This window comes from Trachypithecus francoisi, unplaced genomic scaffold, assembly GCF_009764315.1.
Source record: "Trachypithecus francoisi isolate TF-2019V2 unplaced genomic scaffold, Tfra_2.0 Lachesis_group3, whole genome shotgun sequence".
NCBI classification, from domain to species: domain Eukaryota; kingdom Metazoa; phylum Chordata; class Mammalia; order Primates; family Cercopithecidae; genus Trachypithecus; species Trachypithecus francoisi.
In genome coordinates, this window is record NW_022681468.1 from 55,536,611 (window position 1) to 55,550,647 (window position 14,037).

The 14,037-nt window shown below is 40.4% G+C and overlaps 1 protein-coding gene across 3 annotated transcripts in view; it reads left to right on the top strand.

The window, feature by feature from the left end:
• The window catches only part of NEMF (nuclear export mediator factor), a 69,851-nt gene that overhangs the window by 18,830 nt on the left and 36,984 nt on the right, over positions 1-14,037 (top strand). For all 3 annotated transcript variants that reach the window (XM_033188105.1, XM_033188106.1, XM_033188108.1), the window contains 9 exons: positions 236-309; positions 1,811-1,881; positions 1,962-2,037; positions 2,724-2,786; positions 4,974-5,051; positions 5,138-5,346; positions 5,588-5,779; positions 6,033-6,096; positions 8,203-8,291. In XM_033188105.1, the coding sequence (XP_033043996.1) occupies positions 236-309; positions 1,811-1,881; positions 1,962-2,037; positions 2,724-2,786; positions 4,974-5,051; positions 5,138-5,346; positions 5,588-5,779; positions 6,033-6,096; positions 8,203-8,291 (916 nt within the window). The remainder of the gene's footprint in view (positions 1-235; positions 310-1,810; positions 1,882-1,961; positions 2,038-2,723; positions 2,787-4,973; positions 5,052-5,137; positions 5,347-5,587; positions 5,780-6,032; positions 6,097-8,202; positions 8,292-14,037) is intronic.

Sequence of the window (14,037 nt, forward strand, 5' to 3'; positions counted from 1 at the left end):
TCAGGTCATGGAGGGAAGGGTGGATGATTCAATAAAAGCTACTTGGAAAATAGGCTGGTCAAAACGTAACCATATATCCACATCTACTGATTACAAACATGAAATCACTATCTCTAATTTTCTTGAACACTACATTATTTCATAAGCACTTTCCTGTTTTTCTGCATAGTTGTTTAGCTATGATTGATTGACACTTGATTGGCATTCCTTTTTTCTTTTTTTCCCCCACCATTAGATATTGAAAAAGTACTTGTTTCTCTGCAGAAAGCAGAAGACTATATGAAAACAACATCCAACTTCAGTGGGAAGGTAGCACCATGTATACTTACTATATATTGTTGTGATTTATTTGAGTGTTCAGAAATTAAGTGTTCATTAAAGGATCATTATATATAAATTTTATTTTAATTTGGAAGATTGTTACCTGTAATATACTTATTCCAGGATTTTTTTTTTTTTGAGACGGAGTCTCGCTGTGTTGCCCAGGCTGGAGTGCAGTGGCGCGATCTCGGCTCACTGCAAGCTCCACCTCCTGCCATTCTACCGCCTCAGCCTCCCGAGTAGCTGGGACTACAGGCGCCCACCACCACGCCTGGCTAAATTTTTTTTTGTATTTTTAGTAGAGACGGGGTTTCACTGTGTTAGCCAGGATGGTCTCGATCTCCCGACCTTGTGACCCAACCGCCTCAGCCTCCCAAAGTGCTAGGATTACAGGCGTGAGCCACTGCGCCCGGCCAGGATGTGTTTGTTTTGTTTTGTTTTGTTTTGTTTTTTGAGACAGTCTTGCTCTGTTACCCAGGCTGGAGTGCAGTGGCATGATCTTGGCTCATTACAACCTCTACCTCCCTGGTTGAAGTGATTCTCCTGTCTCAGCCTCCCGAGTAGCTGGGACTATAGGCACGTGCCACCATGCCTGGCCAGTTTTTGTATTTTCAGTAGAGATGGGATTTCACCATGTTGGCCAGGCTGGTCTCGAACTCCTGACCTCAAGTGATCCGCCCACCTCAGCCTCCCAAAGTGCTGGGATCATAGACATGGGCCACTGCACCCGACCCAGGATAGTGTTTTAAACATTTCTGTAAGTTTTTTTGTGTATTTTTGTAAGTTTTTGTAAGTTTTGTAAGTTTTTTTCTGTCCCTTTTATAGAAAGTACAATGACAGGTTAGTATCGGCTCTTCAGAGAAGTTGAGGAATTTACAATTATTTCTTTAGTTGTTTTAGATAGAGAAGCACATTTTCATTTGTCAGCCCTTTTCAAAAATGTTGTGATTTACAGTTCCCAGCCATTAAGCATTTTTTTGAATTACCTTGGAGCTTATGAGTGTTTTTCTTCCCTTTTCAAAGTATAACTGTATTTATGGAAAATTAAAATTAATACTAGTCATAGAAAGTAAACCTTTGGGCTAGGTGCAAATTAATATCAATCACAGAAACTAAATCTTTGGGCTAGGTGCGGTGGCTCACACCTGTAATCCCAGCACTTTTGGAGGCCAAGGTGGGCAGATCACTTGAGACCAAGAGTTCAAGACCACCCTGGCCATCATGGCAAAACCTGTGTCTCTATTAAAAATACAAAAATTAGCCAGGTATGGTGGTGCACACCTGTAATCCTAGCTACTTGGGAGGCTGAGGCATGAGAATCGCTTGAACCAGGAGGCAGAGGTGGCAGTGAGCCGAGAATACACCACTGTACTCGAGCCTGGGTGACAGAGCGAGTGAGACTCTGTATTAAAAAAAAAAAAAAAGAAAGAAAGAAAGTAAATCTTTGTTAATTATGAATAGGAATGATTTTAATACTGGATTTTTGTAGGGATATATCATTCAGAAAAGAGAAATAAAACCAAGCTTGGAAGCAGATAAACCAGTTGAAGACATACTCACGTAAGCATATAGGCATGGGTCAATTTGCTTTGTATGTTTGTTAATGTTCTTGACTGTGATATAATAAATATGTTTTACAGGTACGAGGAATTTCATCCTTTCTTGTTTTCTCAACATTCACAATGTCCATATATAGAATTTGAATCATTTGACAAGGTGGGTTTTCCATTCTGTTCCTTTACCAGTTAGTTAGCATGACATGAGCTGTTAATATCAACTTCTACTGAGAAATTGAAACTATACTTGCTTTACATTCACTGTGAATCTGGGCATTAAAGATCAGTGTAGTCACAGATACAGCTTTTGGAAATAATTGTTGCCACTTTATTTTAGGATGAAGGACCAGAGATTTGAACTTCGTTTGATTCTTGATACTGTTTAGCCAAATAATACATTTACTGGAAATCTGTTCAAGTTCTTTAAGTGGTGTTATGAAACACAATGGAATCTAAAATTCTGTGTGTGCAGCTGGGCATGCTGGATCATGCCTATAATCTCAGCATTTTGGGAGGCCAAGGCAGGCGGATCACTTGAGGTCAGGAGTTCAAGACCAGACTGGCCAACACAGTGAAACCCTGTCTCAACGAAAAACTACAAAAATTAGTGGTATGTGGTGGGGTGCGCCTGTAGTCCCAGCTATTTAAGAGGCTGAGGCAGGAGAATCACTTGAACCTGGAAGGTGGAAGTTGCAGTGAGCTGAGATTGCGCCACTGCAATCCAGGCTGGGCAACAGAACAAGACTCTGTCTCAAAAAAAAGTAAAATAAAATTCTGTGTATGCAAGTTGAAGTAGAGACCGTCCTTTTTTTTTTCAACTAGTTGTTTGTCTGTTTTTTTAATAAGGCCGTGGATGAATTTTATTCCAAGATAGAAGGCCAGAAAATTGACTTAAAAGCTTTACAACAGGTATGTATTATTAAAAACACATATTAAACCAGGTAATCTTTAGTGGTTTGATGGGTAGATGATATAGGAAAGGGTAGCCTTTCAGAAAGAGTGTAAGAAGTAGTACAGGAACTCTCTAACCTGCCTCTTTTTTGTGATGGAGGTTTATGAAGAAGGTCCATGGGGGATTTTATTGTTCAAAAGTATGTCCTCATTTGTTTCATGAGTATTTCAGATATTATGTAAAAAAAGGAAAATACAGTGGGAAGGTGAGGCCTGTTCTTTACACTTTAATGTGGTTTGCTCAGAACAACCCAAAGCTTCTCAAAACATTGCTGTTAAGGAGATACTGTTCTAGGGAGATTTTAAATAGGCCAGAGGAGGAGATACTGTTTATCATTAAACTGTTTCTTTTTTAAATGGACTTTAAAGCTAGGTCTTAATATGTTTTCTGTGTATCGTAACTCCAAAAGAAGTGACGTACAGTATTTTTCCAGCATATTTAACCATGTTTTTAGAGCATTTGCTGCAGAACAGTTTCATAAATTGTTAATAGTCACTCTTGATTTGAAGGGGATTTGATTTTTTCAAAGTAGTCTTAAAATATGTGTGCAAAAATTTCAAATTATTTGAGGCTGGGCGCGGTGGCGCACACCTGTAAATTCCAGCACTTTGGCAGGCCGAGGTGGGCAGATCACTTGAGGTCAGGAGTTCGAGAACAGCCTGGCCAACATGGTGAAAACCCATCTCTACTGGAAATACAAAAATTAGCAGGGTGTGGTATGGGTGTCTGTAGTCCAGCTACTCAGGAGCCTGAGGCATGAGAATTGTTTGACCCTGGGAGGCGGAGTTTGCAATGAGCTGAGACCGTGCTACTGCACTCCAGCCTGGGCGACAGAGTGATACTCTGTCTTAAAGAAAAAAAAAAAAAGCAAATTGTTTGAATCCCTGTACCACTTCTTCAGTTTTAAGAAATTAGTTGATCATAAGCCAGGCGCGGTGGCTCACGCTTGTAATCCCAGCACTTTGGGAGGCCGAGGTGGGTGGATCACCTGAGGTTAGGAGTTAGAGACCAACCTGACCAACATGCAGAAACCCTGTCTCCGCTAAAAATACAAAAAAATTAGCCAGGCGTGGTGGTGCACTCCTGTAATCCCAGCTACTCGGAAGACTGAGGCAGGAGAATTGCTTGAACCTGGGAGGCGGAGGTTGCGGTGAGCCGAGATCGCGCCATTGCACTCCAGCCTGGGCAACAAGAGCGAAACTCCGTCTCAAAAAAAAAAAAAAGTTAGTTAATCATAGCACAATTTCAAAGCAGGTAGGCCAGTCAGATGAATTATATACATCATGTAATTACCACATGGTGGCAGCACTTTGGCTACTAAACTGAACCCCATGTTTTTATGGGTGTCTTAATAGTCACCATTCTTACTATCTAAATTTTAAAAAATATTTCATCTAGCATTTAAATACTTCATCTAGCATTTAAATACTCATTAATTGATGATATTACTAGTGTTAGAGATTTTGCCCCCAAATTGATAACCTTGAAATGTAGATTATATATGATAAAATGCCATATAGAAGGTCAAATAACTACCATGAGCCTTTGTCTTACTAATTTACGGGAAAAAGCTTCTGTAAAATACTGGAAATAGTTCTGAGAAAATCAAAAGCAGCAAAAAATAAGAAGTCATTTGGTAGTTTATGCTCTTTAAGAATTCATTCCATTCCAGGTGCAGTGGCTCAGGCCTGTAATCCCAGCACTCTGGGAGGCTGAGGTGGGAAGATTGAGCTCAGACGTTCAAGAGCAGCCTGGGCAACATAGCAGGACCTTGTCTCTGTTATTTAAAAAAAAAATAAAGAATTTGTTCTCCAAAACTTTACTTTTGTGCCATAGGAAAAAATGTCTTGATTTTTGCCTGTTTGAATAATGCCAAGGGTATTAAGGGTATATCTTATATACACAGTAACCTGTAATGAAAATACCTTTCTATATAGGGAATGGGAGTTAGGGAGACAGGAGAAGTAATTTTGGGGCATGGAACTCGTTGTAGTGGGATAGGCCGAGGGTGGTAGACTATGGGAATTTCAGCCAGCTAGATAACAGCATAGATAGTCAGGATAGTGAGTGTTGGAAAGTAAAAGAGGGAGTGTCATGAGGTAGGAGAAACCTAATTTTTAAAAAATCTGTTTTGCCAATAAAAGGAAAAACAAGCATTGAAGAAATTAGATAATGTTCGAAAGGATCACGAAAACAGATTGGAAGCTCTTCAGCAGGCTCAGGTATTATGTTTGGCTTTCTCAGTGCTTTTTCAAAAATGTTAACTTTAACTGACAATGTAGTAAATGTGTGTGGTTTGTTTCTTAAGGAAATAGACAAACTGAAAGGAGAGCTCATAGAAATGAACCTACAAATAGTTGACAGAGCCATTCAGGTAGTTCGAAGTGCTTTAGCTAACCAGATAGATTGGACAGAAATTGGGTTAATTGTGAAAGAAGCCCAGGCTCAAGGAGACCCTGTTGCAAGTGCAATCAAGGAATTAAAACTACAAACAAATCATGTTACAATGCTGCTAAGGTAAGTTTGACTCCTAGTCAAGCAGTTAATGCTTGTCTTTATTTTGTTATTTTAATTGTTTACTGTATTAAATATTTTTTCTTCATATTTTGAAATTCTCAGAGAAAGGGAAAAAACTAATTTAGATTAAATAATGAACTCAGTACTGTAAACCATTTATAATTTTATCGAAGAAGAAAATTGAAAATAAAAAAAGTGATGTCATTGACGTTAGTGAAATACTATTGAATATTTTTAATAGAAATCCATACTTGTTATCAGAGGAGGAAGATGATGATGTTGATGGTGACGTCAATGTTGAAAAAAATGAAACTGAACCACCAAAAGGAAAAAAGAAAAAACAAAAGAATAAACAGCTGCAGAAGCCTCAGAAAAATAAGCCCTTACTTGTAGATGTTGATCTCAGCTTGTCGGCATATGCCAATGCCAAAAAGTAAGTCATTTAACTTTAAATTTTAGGCCAAGTATTATCTGCAGTAAATTAAGGATGTTAAAACAACTTTTACATTTCACCTGTGTATGCATACTTTTTTTGGGTGAAAATACTTTTTTAAACTTAGTTTTGTTAATTATACAGTTTGTTCTGATTTGTTCTGTATAATTTGATAATTTGTAAAGTTAGAACTAGGTAGAAAACTAAAGAATAAATATTTTACTTAAAATTTAAGAGAAATGTGTTTTTCTAGGTATTATGATCACAAGAGATATGCTGCTAAGAAGACACAAAAAACAGTTGAAGCTGCTGAGAAGGTACTGAGTATTTCTTAGAGTGAATGTTAGTTGTTTTTGCCTGCTTAATTTAATGGACATAATTAGTTCTTCTGTTTAAATGAGATTTTCTAATTCAGAAGTATCTTTCAAACTTAACTTTGCTTTAAATGTATATATTTCCAGTATTTTTTCCCCCCACGCCTGTTCCTCCCCCATTCTTCTTCATCTCAGTAAATAGCACCTTCATTTTTCTGTTCACTCAGGTTAAAAACATTTGTGATATCCTGGACTCTTTTTCCCATAAATCATGCAATCCATCAGTAAATCATTTTGGTTCTTCCTTTAAAGTATAGCCAGAATCTAGCTGCTCATTATTTCCACTGGTCGGTCCCCTATCACCTCTTTGTTCACATGGACTATGATAGTAGTGTCTTATTGGCTCTCTCTCCTTCTCCTGTTTTCCCACTACAGTCTGTTCTCCACATAACAACCATTGTGACCGCCCCCCTTTTTTTTTTGAGATGGAGTTTCGCTCTTATTGCTCAGGCTGGAGTGCAATGGCTTGATCTCAGCTCACTGCAACTTCTGCCTCCCAGGTTCAAGCGATTCTCCCACCTCAGCCTCCTGAGTAGCTGGGATTACAGGTGCCCGCCACCACGCCCAGCTGCTTTTTGTAATTTTAGTAGAAACGGGGTTTCACCATGTTGGTCAGGCTGGTCTCAAACTGCTGGCCTCAGGTGATCTGCCCGCTTCGGGCCTTGACCCTTGGTCTCCCAAAATGCTGGGATTACAAGTATGAGCCACCACACCTAGGCCCATTGTGATCCTTTCGACTGGATGTGATGGTTCACTCCTGTAATCCCAGCACTTTGGAAGGCCGAGGCCGGTGAATCACTTGAAGCCAGGAGTTTGAGACCATCCTGGCCAACATGGTGAGACCGCATATCTATTGAAAATACAAAAATTAGCCCAACATGATGGTGGGTACCTGTAATCCCAGCTACTCAGGCGGCTGAGGTGGGAGAATCAAATGAACCCAGGAGGTGGAGGTTACAGTGAGCTGAGATCATGCCATTGCATTCTAGTCTGGGTGACAGAGCGAGACTCTGTCCCAAAAAATATATTAAAATAAATCAAAAGTGAAGTCCTTTCTCTCTGGACAAAATCTTCCAGTTGCTTCCTATCTTAATACAATTCAGAGCCCTTCTCCTATCCTGCAAGGACAGGAGACCTGCTCCCCTCTGACCTCATCACCTGCATTCCTCCTCTCATACACTCTTTCTGGCTACACTGGGATCTTAGCTGTTCATAAAATAATGGCACATGCTCTACTCTCAGGGTCTTTGCCCTTGCTATTCTCTCTACCTGGAATTTTCAGTTTGACGCCTCTCTTCATTTACATATCTACTTAAATGAGATTTAATCAGAGAATCCTTCCTTGACCACTCATTGCTAACGATAGTACCACCCTGAATCTCTGTCTTTATTTTGCCATATTTTTTTCTTGAAAAACACTCCCCCCAGCCCAACATGTGTTTATTTTTTCTGGATTTACTCTAGAATATAGATTGCGTGAAAGTAGAATCTTTGTGTTGTTCGTTGCTGCATCCCAATCCCTGGAATGTTGCCTGGTACAGAACAGGCACTTTTTAATAGCTGTTAAATGAGTGGCCTTCATGACTTGGCCCTCTTTCTACTGCTTCAACCTCATTTCTTGACATTTTTAGAAGCACTTACCGTTATATGTCTTTTTAAAGGATTATATGATTAATAGTTGTCTCTTCTAGACCTAGTGGGGTGGGAGTGGGGGCTTTGTCCATCTTGTTCACTCTTGTATCTCTAACGACATCTAGCCTAGAACCTAGCACATGATAGGTACTCAGTATCTAGAAAATGACAATGTATTTATTAATTTGTAGGTCTTGGTCAAATATTTTCATATAGTAATTCTTTGGTTTGGATTATTTTAATACTTAAGGCAAAAGTATTTTCATTTATTACTTTCAAGTATGTATATTGTGTGTGTGTGTGTGTGTGTAGATTGTGCCATTTTGTGACATTTAAAAAATTTCTTGCCCCATTATTTACTTTGGTGTTATTTAAATAAATTAACAAATTATTTTTAAAACTCTTTTGTATACATAGGCATTCAAATCAGCAGAAAAGAAAACAAAGCAAACGTTAAAAGAAGTTCAGACTGTTACTTCTATTCAAAAAGCAAGAAAAGTGTATTGGTAAGTGTTCTCTTTCAAATTTAGTTTTTGTTTTTATTAAAATTATCCACGCACATTATTTAGAAAAGTCAAACAGTTCTACAAAGCTTGTTACAAAACCAGTAGCTCTGCAATTTTTTGTTGGTTTGTTTGAGACAGGGTCTGTGTCACCCAGGGTGGAATACAGTGGCATGAACATGGCTCACTGTAGCTTTGACCTCCTGGCCTCAAGCAGTTCTCCCACCTCAGCCTCCCAAGTAGCTGAGACTACAGGCACATGGCACCGTGCCCAGCTAATGTTTAAATTTTCTGTAGAGGCAGGGTCTCAGTTTGTTGCCCAGGCTGGTCTCAAACTTCTAAGCTCAAGAGATTCTCCTGTCTCATCCTCATTGCTGGATTACAGGCATAAGTTTCTGCACTCAGCTAGCTCTCTAGTTCCTCACCTTTACTCCTATTGCCTGCTGTCTGAAGGAAACTACTTTTAGCTCTTTTAGTTGATTGTTTTGATATTTGCCTTTATTTATCTTAGTAGTGTGCTTATATTGCTGCTGCTTAATTTTTCTGTTTTACACTCTTACTAACTTCCCGCTGGGAAAGATGAGGATTTCCCTCTTTCCACTTGCGTTCCATTCCATACACACACAGTTACAGCATAGTTTTGTCAAGATTAATAGCATTGGCATCATTATAAATATTTAAATTATAGTCATATAATTTATATGTTATAGCTGACCCACATAGAATTCTGTTTTCTTTTTCCTTCCTTGCTCAGTTTTATCTTCCAAGTGTTTTCAGACACATTGGAATTCAATCAATATTCTCTTGCAGAGGTCAGAAGGCTCTCCTGTAGCTTTTTGACTTACTTAATTTTCGATTGGTTCTCTTTAAGCATCATACCTTTTATTGTTATCTTGGAAGTTATCTTTACCTTCTCTGTTTTGGAAACTCTTTTCTGGATCTCATACTTCTTTCTTGGTTGAAAGAGTGTGTGTTCCAGAAGCTTCACAAGAAATGGTGTGTAGAAAGCAAAGTTTTTGAGGTCTACGATGTATAAAACATTTTACTCTTATAGTTTGACTGGGCTGGGCATGCTGGCCCATTCCTGTAATGTCAGCACTCTGGGAGGCTGAGGTGGGTGGATCTCTTGACCTTTGGAGTTCGAGACTAGCCTGTGCAACATGCCAAACCCCATCTCTTAAAAACAAAAAAAAATTAAATATAGAATTCTACTATGAAAATACGTTTTCCTCAGACATATTTTTTTTTTTTTTTTTTTTTTGAGATGGAGTTTCACTTTTATTGCCCAGGCTGGAGTGCAGTGGCGCAGTCTTGGCTCCCTGCAACCTCTGCCTTCTGGTTTCAAGCGATTCTCATGCCTCAGCCTCCCGAGTAGCTGGGATTACAGGCACCCACCACCATGCCCGGCTAATTTTTGTATTTTTAGTAGAGATGGGGTTTCACCTTACTGGCCAACCCTGGTCTCGAACTCCTGACCTCGTGATCCACCCACCTTGGCCTCCCAAAGTGTTGAGATTATAGGCGTGAGCCACCACACCCGGCCTCCTCAGACTTTTAAAGGTATTGCTTCATTATAGTAACTTGAGAAATCTGGTATTATTTTGATGGTTGATATTTTATTTTATTTTTTATTTTGTTTTTTTGAGACAGAGTCTCACTTTGTTGCCCAGGCTGGAGTGCAGTGGCATGATCTTGGCTCACTGCAACCTCCGCCTCCCAGGTTCACGTGATTCTCCTGTCTCAGCCTGCCGAGTAGCTGGGATTACAGGTGCCCGCCACCATGTCCAACTAATTTTTGTATGTTTAGTAGAGAAAGGTTTCTGCCATGTTGCCCAGGCTTGTCTCTAACTCCTGGCCTCAAGTGATCCGCCCCCCTCAGCCTCCCAAAGTGCTGGGATTACAGGCATGAGCCACCACACCTGGCTGATCGTTGATATTTTACATGAAACTTGTTTTTGCCTTTCTACAAGCTTGTAGATTTTCTCCCCTCCCAATATTTTTTCCAAATTTTTCAAAATTTTACAATTGGGGTTGGTGGTGATGTTTTAATCCATTATGTTGGATACTTTGTGGGCTATTTTAATTCAGAAACTTTCAGTTCTGAGACATTTTTTGGAAATAGTTCTTGAAAAACTGCCTGACCTCTGCTTTCTTTTTTCTTTTCCTTCTGGAAATCTTGTTTTTAAGATACGGGACCCCCTAGACCAGTCCTCCAATTTTGTTGTATTTTCTGTTTTCAAATCTATCATTTTGCTCCACATCCTGGGAGTTTCCTCGGCTTTATCTTTCACCAAGTCCTTCCACTGAATTTTTTATTACTTCCTATCATGTTTTTAATTTTAAGAACTCTCTCCTCAACATAGTGTTCCTGGCAAAAAAAAAGAGAGGACTTTTTTTGGTTCTTGGAATATACCTTTTTAAAAAAATAAATACGTTTCTGCTTTAGTTTCTTTTAGCTCTCTGAGAATAGTTTTGATGTATTAAATTTTTTTAGTATTCTTTTTTGCAAGTCTTTGTCTTCTCTAAGTTGTTTCTTTTTAAATTTTATTTAATTATATATATTTAGGCTGGGCGTGGTGGTGCTTACGCATGTAATCCTAGCACTTTGGGAGACCAAGACAGTTGGATCACTGGAGGTTAGGAGTTCGAGACCAACCTCGCCAACATGGTGAAAACCCATCTCTACTAAAAAAATTACCAAAAAAGTTAGCTGAGTGTGGTGGGGATGCCTGTAATCCCAGCTACTAGGGAGGCCGAGGAATGAGAATCACTTGAACTTAAGGCAGAGGTTTCAGTAAGCCGAGATCCAGGCACTCTAGTTTGGGTGACAGAGCAAGACTCTGTCTCAAAAAAAAAAAAAAATTTATCTAAGGGGACTCTGATAATGCTAGACCTCTCAAAAACAAAAAGTCATGCAGTCCCCCTACCCCACCCACACTTACTGATTGGAGACCAGAAGTTAATCTGTTCAGCAGATGTACTCCCTTTCTTCACTTAACATGGCGGTAGTCTTTCCACAATCTATCATACACATAGACATTGTCATCCTTTTCATCCCTGGAGTGTGTTAATGAGAGGAAGGGAGCCATCATTACCTCTTTTTTTTTTTTTTTTTTTTTAAAGAGATGGGATCTTTCAGTATTGCCCAGGCTGATCTCGAACTCCTGGGCTCAAGCGATCCTCCCACCTCAGCCTCTCAAAGTGCTGGGATTACAGACAAAAGCCACCATACCTGGCCCTGCCATTATTACTTTTTTTTTCTTTGAGACAGAGTCCTAGCTCTGTTGCCCACACTGGAGTACAGTGGCGCAGTCTCGGCTCACTGCAGCCCTCACCTCCTGGGCTCAAGGGATTCTCCTGCCTAAGCCTCCCAAGTAGCTGGGACTACAGGTGTGCACCCCCATGCCTGGCTAACTTCTGTATTTTCAGTAGACATGGATTTCACCGTATTGGCCAGGCTGGTCTCAAACTCCTGACCTCAAGTGATCTACTCTACTTGGCCTTCCAAAGTGCCGGGCTTATAGGCATGAGCCACCACACCCAGCCCATTATTACCTCTTGATACAATACTTTCAGAATCTGAAACAGAGAGGGTAAGGAACTTAAGCAAAGTCATGCAGTCATGCATACCAGAGGACAGCGCGTAAGTGCTGACAGCTTTGAGGAATGACTCTGTCGTGGCACCAAACTCAAAAGGTATTCATTAACTTTTCTTTGAGCCTTAAAAAGGATCAAATGGGCCGGGCGCGGTGGCTCAAGCCTATAATCCCAGCACTTTGGGAGGCCGAGACAGGTGGATCACGAGGTCAGGAGATTGAGACCATCCTGGCTAACACGGTGAAACCCCGTCTCTACTAAAAAAATACCAAAAAAAAAAAAAAAAACTAGCCAGGCGTGGTGGCGGCCGCCTATAGCCCTAGCTACTCGGGAGGCTGAGGCAGGAGAATGGTGTAAGCCCAGGAGGCGGAGCTTGCAGTGAGCTGAGATCCAGCCACTGCACTCCAGCCTGGGCGACAGAGCAAGACTCCGTCTTAAAAAAAGAAAAAAGGATCAAATGTGTCATTTCAACAAACAGACACTTGCCTGCTGTCAAACAAAAGGAAATGGGAGCCAGCCATGGTGGCTTATACCTGTAATCCCAGCATTTTGGGAGGCCAAGGCGGGTGGATGACAAGATCAGGAGTTCGAGACCAGCCTGGCCAATAAGGTGAAACCCCGTTTCTACTAAAAATATGAAAATTAGCCAGGTGTGGTGGCTTGTGTCTGTAGACCAAACTACTCTGGAGGCTGAGGCAGAAGAATCGCTTGAACCTGGGAGGTGGAGGTTACAGTGAGCCAAGATCGTGCCACTGCACCCCAGTCTGGGCAATAGAGGGAGACTTTGTCTCAAAAAAAAAAAAAAAAAAGCAAATTGATGGCTGAAATGCACTCTGATGCTCTGAAATCATTTCCCAAAGGTAATTAGCTAATGGGTATCACAACATCCTGTACCCTTGGAGCAAGTGAAGGGAGGGCACTGGACCAGATGCTCACAAACGAAAACACACAGATTTTGGGTACATGCAATTGCTCTATCTCAGGGACATCAACATTCAGAACTCTCTGCTTTTCAAGATGTTTCTATAAAGACAGGGTGCGGTGGCTCACTCCTGTCATCCCAGCACTTTGGGAGGCCATAGGCGGGCAGATAACCTGAGATGAGGAGTTCGAGACCAGCCTGGGCAACATGGTGAAACCCCGTCTCTACAGAAAGTACAAAAATTAGCCAGGTGTAGTTGCGCACACCTGTAGTCCCAGCTACTTGAGAGGCTAAGGTGGGAGGATCACTTAAGCCTGGGAGGCAGACGTTGCAGTGAGCCAAGACCATGCCGCTGCACTCCAGCCTGGACAACAGAGCGAGACTCCATCTCAAAAAAAGAAACATATATATATATAATTAAGGTCTATAGTATGTTTTTATTATATACATATGCGTAATGAAATGAAACAGTCAAGCACATTAACATATCCATCATCTCACATAGTTACTCTGTTTTTCGTGTGTGTGGTAAGAACACTTAAAAAATCTACTCTCAGCAAATTTCCAATATATAATACAGTTATTAACTGTATTCCTTGTGCCATATATTGGATGTCTATAGTTACTCATGTTATGTTACCGTAACTTGTTTTTGACATACCCACCTCAGCCCTACCACACCCTCCTTTTTTTTTTTTTTTCTTTTTTTTTGGAGACAGAGCCTTGCTCTGTCGCACAGGCTGCTGAGTAGCTGGGAGTACAGACACTTTTTTAAAAATGTTGCTTTTATCTCCAGCTTTTACATTAGAGACTTTCATTAATGTCTGGTGCTCCTTGATTGTCTATTCAACGTTTTACATTTTATGGTAGGGTATTAAAATGCTGACTGGAAGTTCCCTGGGTGGTTGGGCTTGTGAAATGATCTGTGTTGGCCATTTTGTGTAGAATCTTCATTGTCTTTAGCCCTTTTCCTCTTGAGCTAGTCTCATTTCCCGGAAAAGATTCTTTTTCTCTCCTGCTTGTAAGGTGAAGACCTGGCTGCTGCAGCATTTGGGGAGCCCAGTGGAAATAATAGACTGAGAGTCTCAGGATCCAGTAATTCATTTACTTATTTGCTGTGTTTTACATATGTTACTCCTGGTTATATAGCTGTGCCACATTTACCCTTGTCCAGAGATGATCTTTATACCCTTTCTAGATAAATTAACCTCTGGCCTTCTGTTAGGAAAT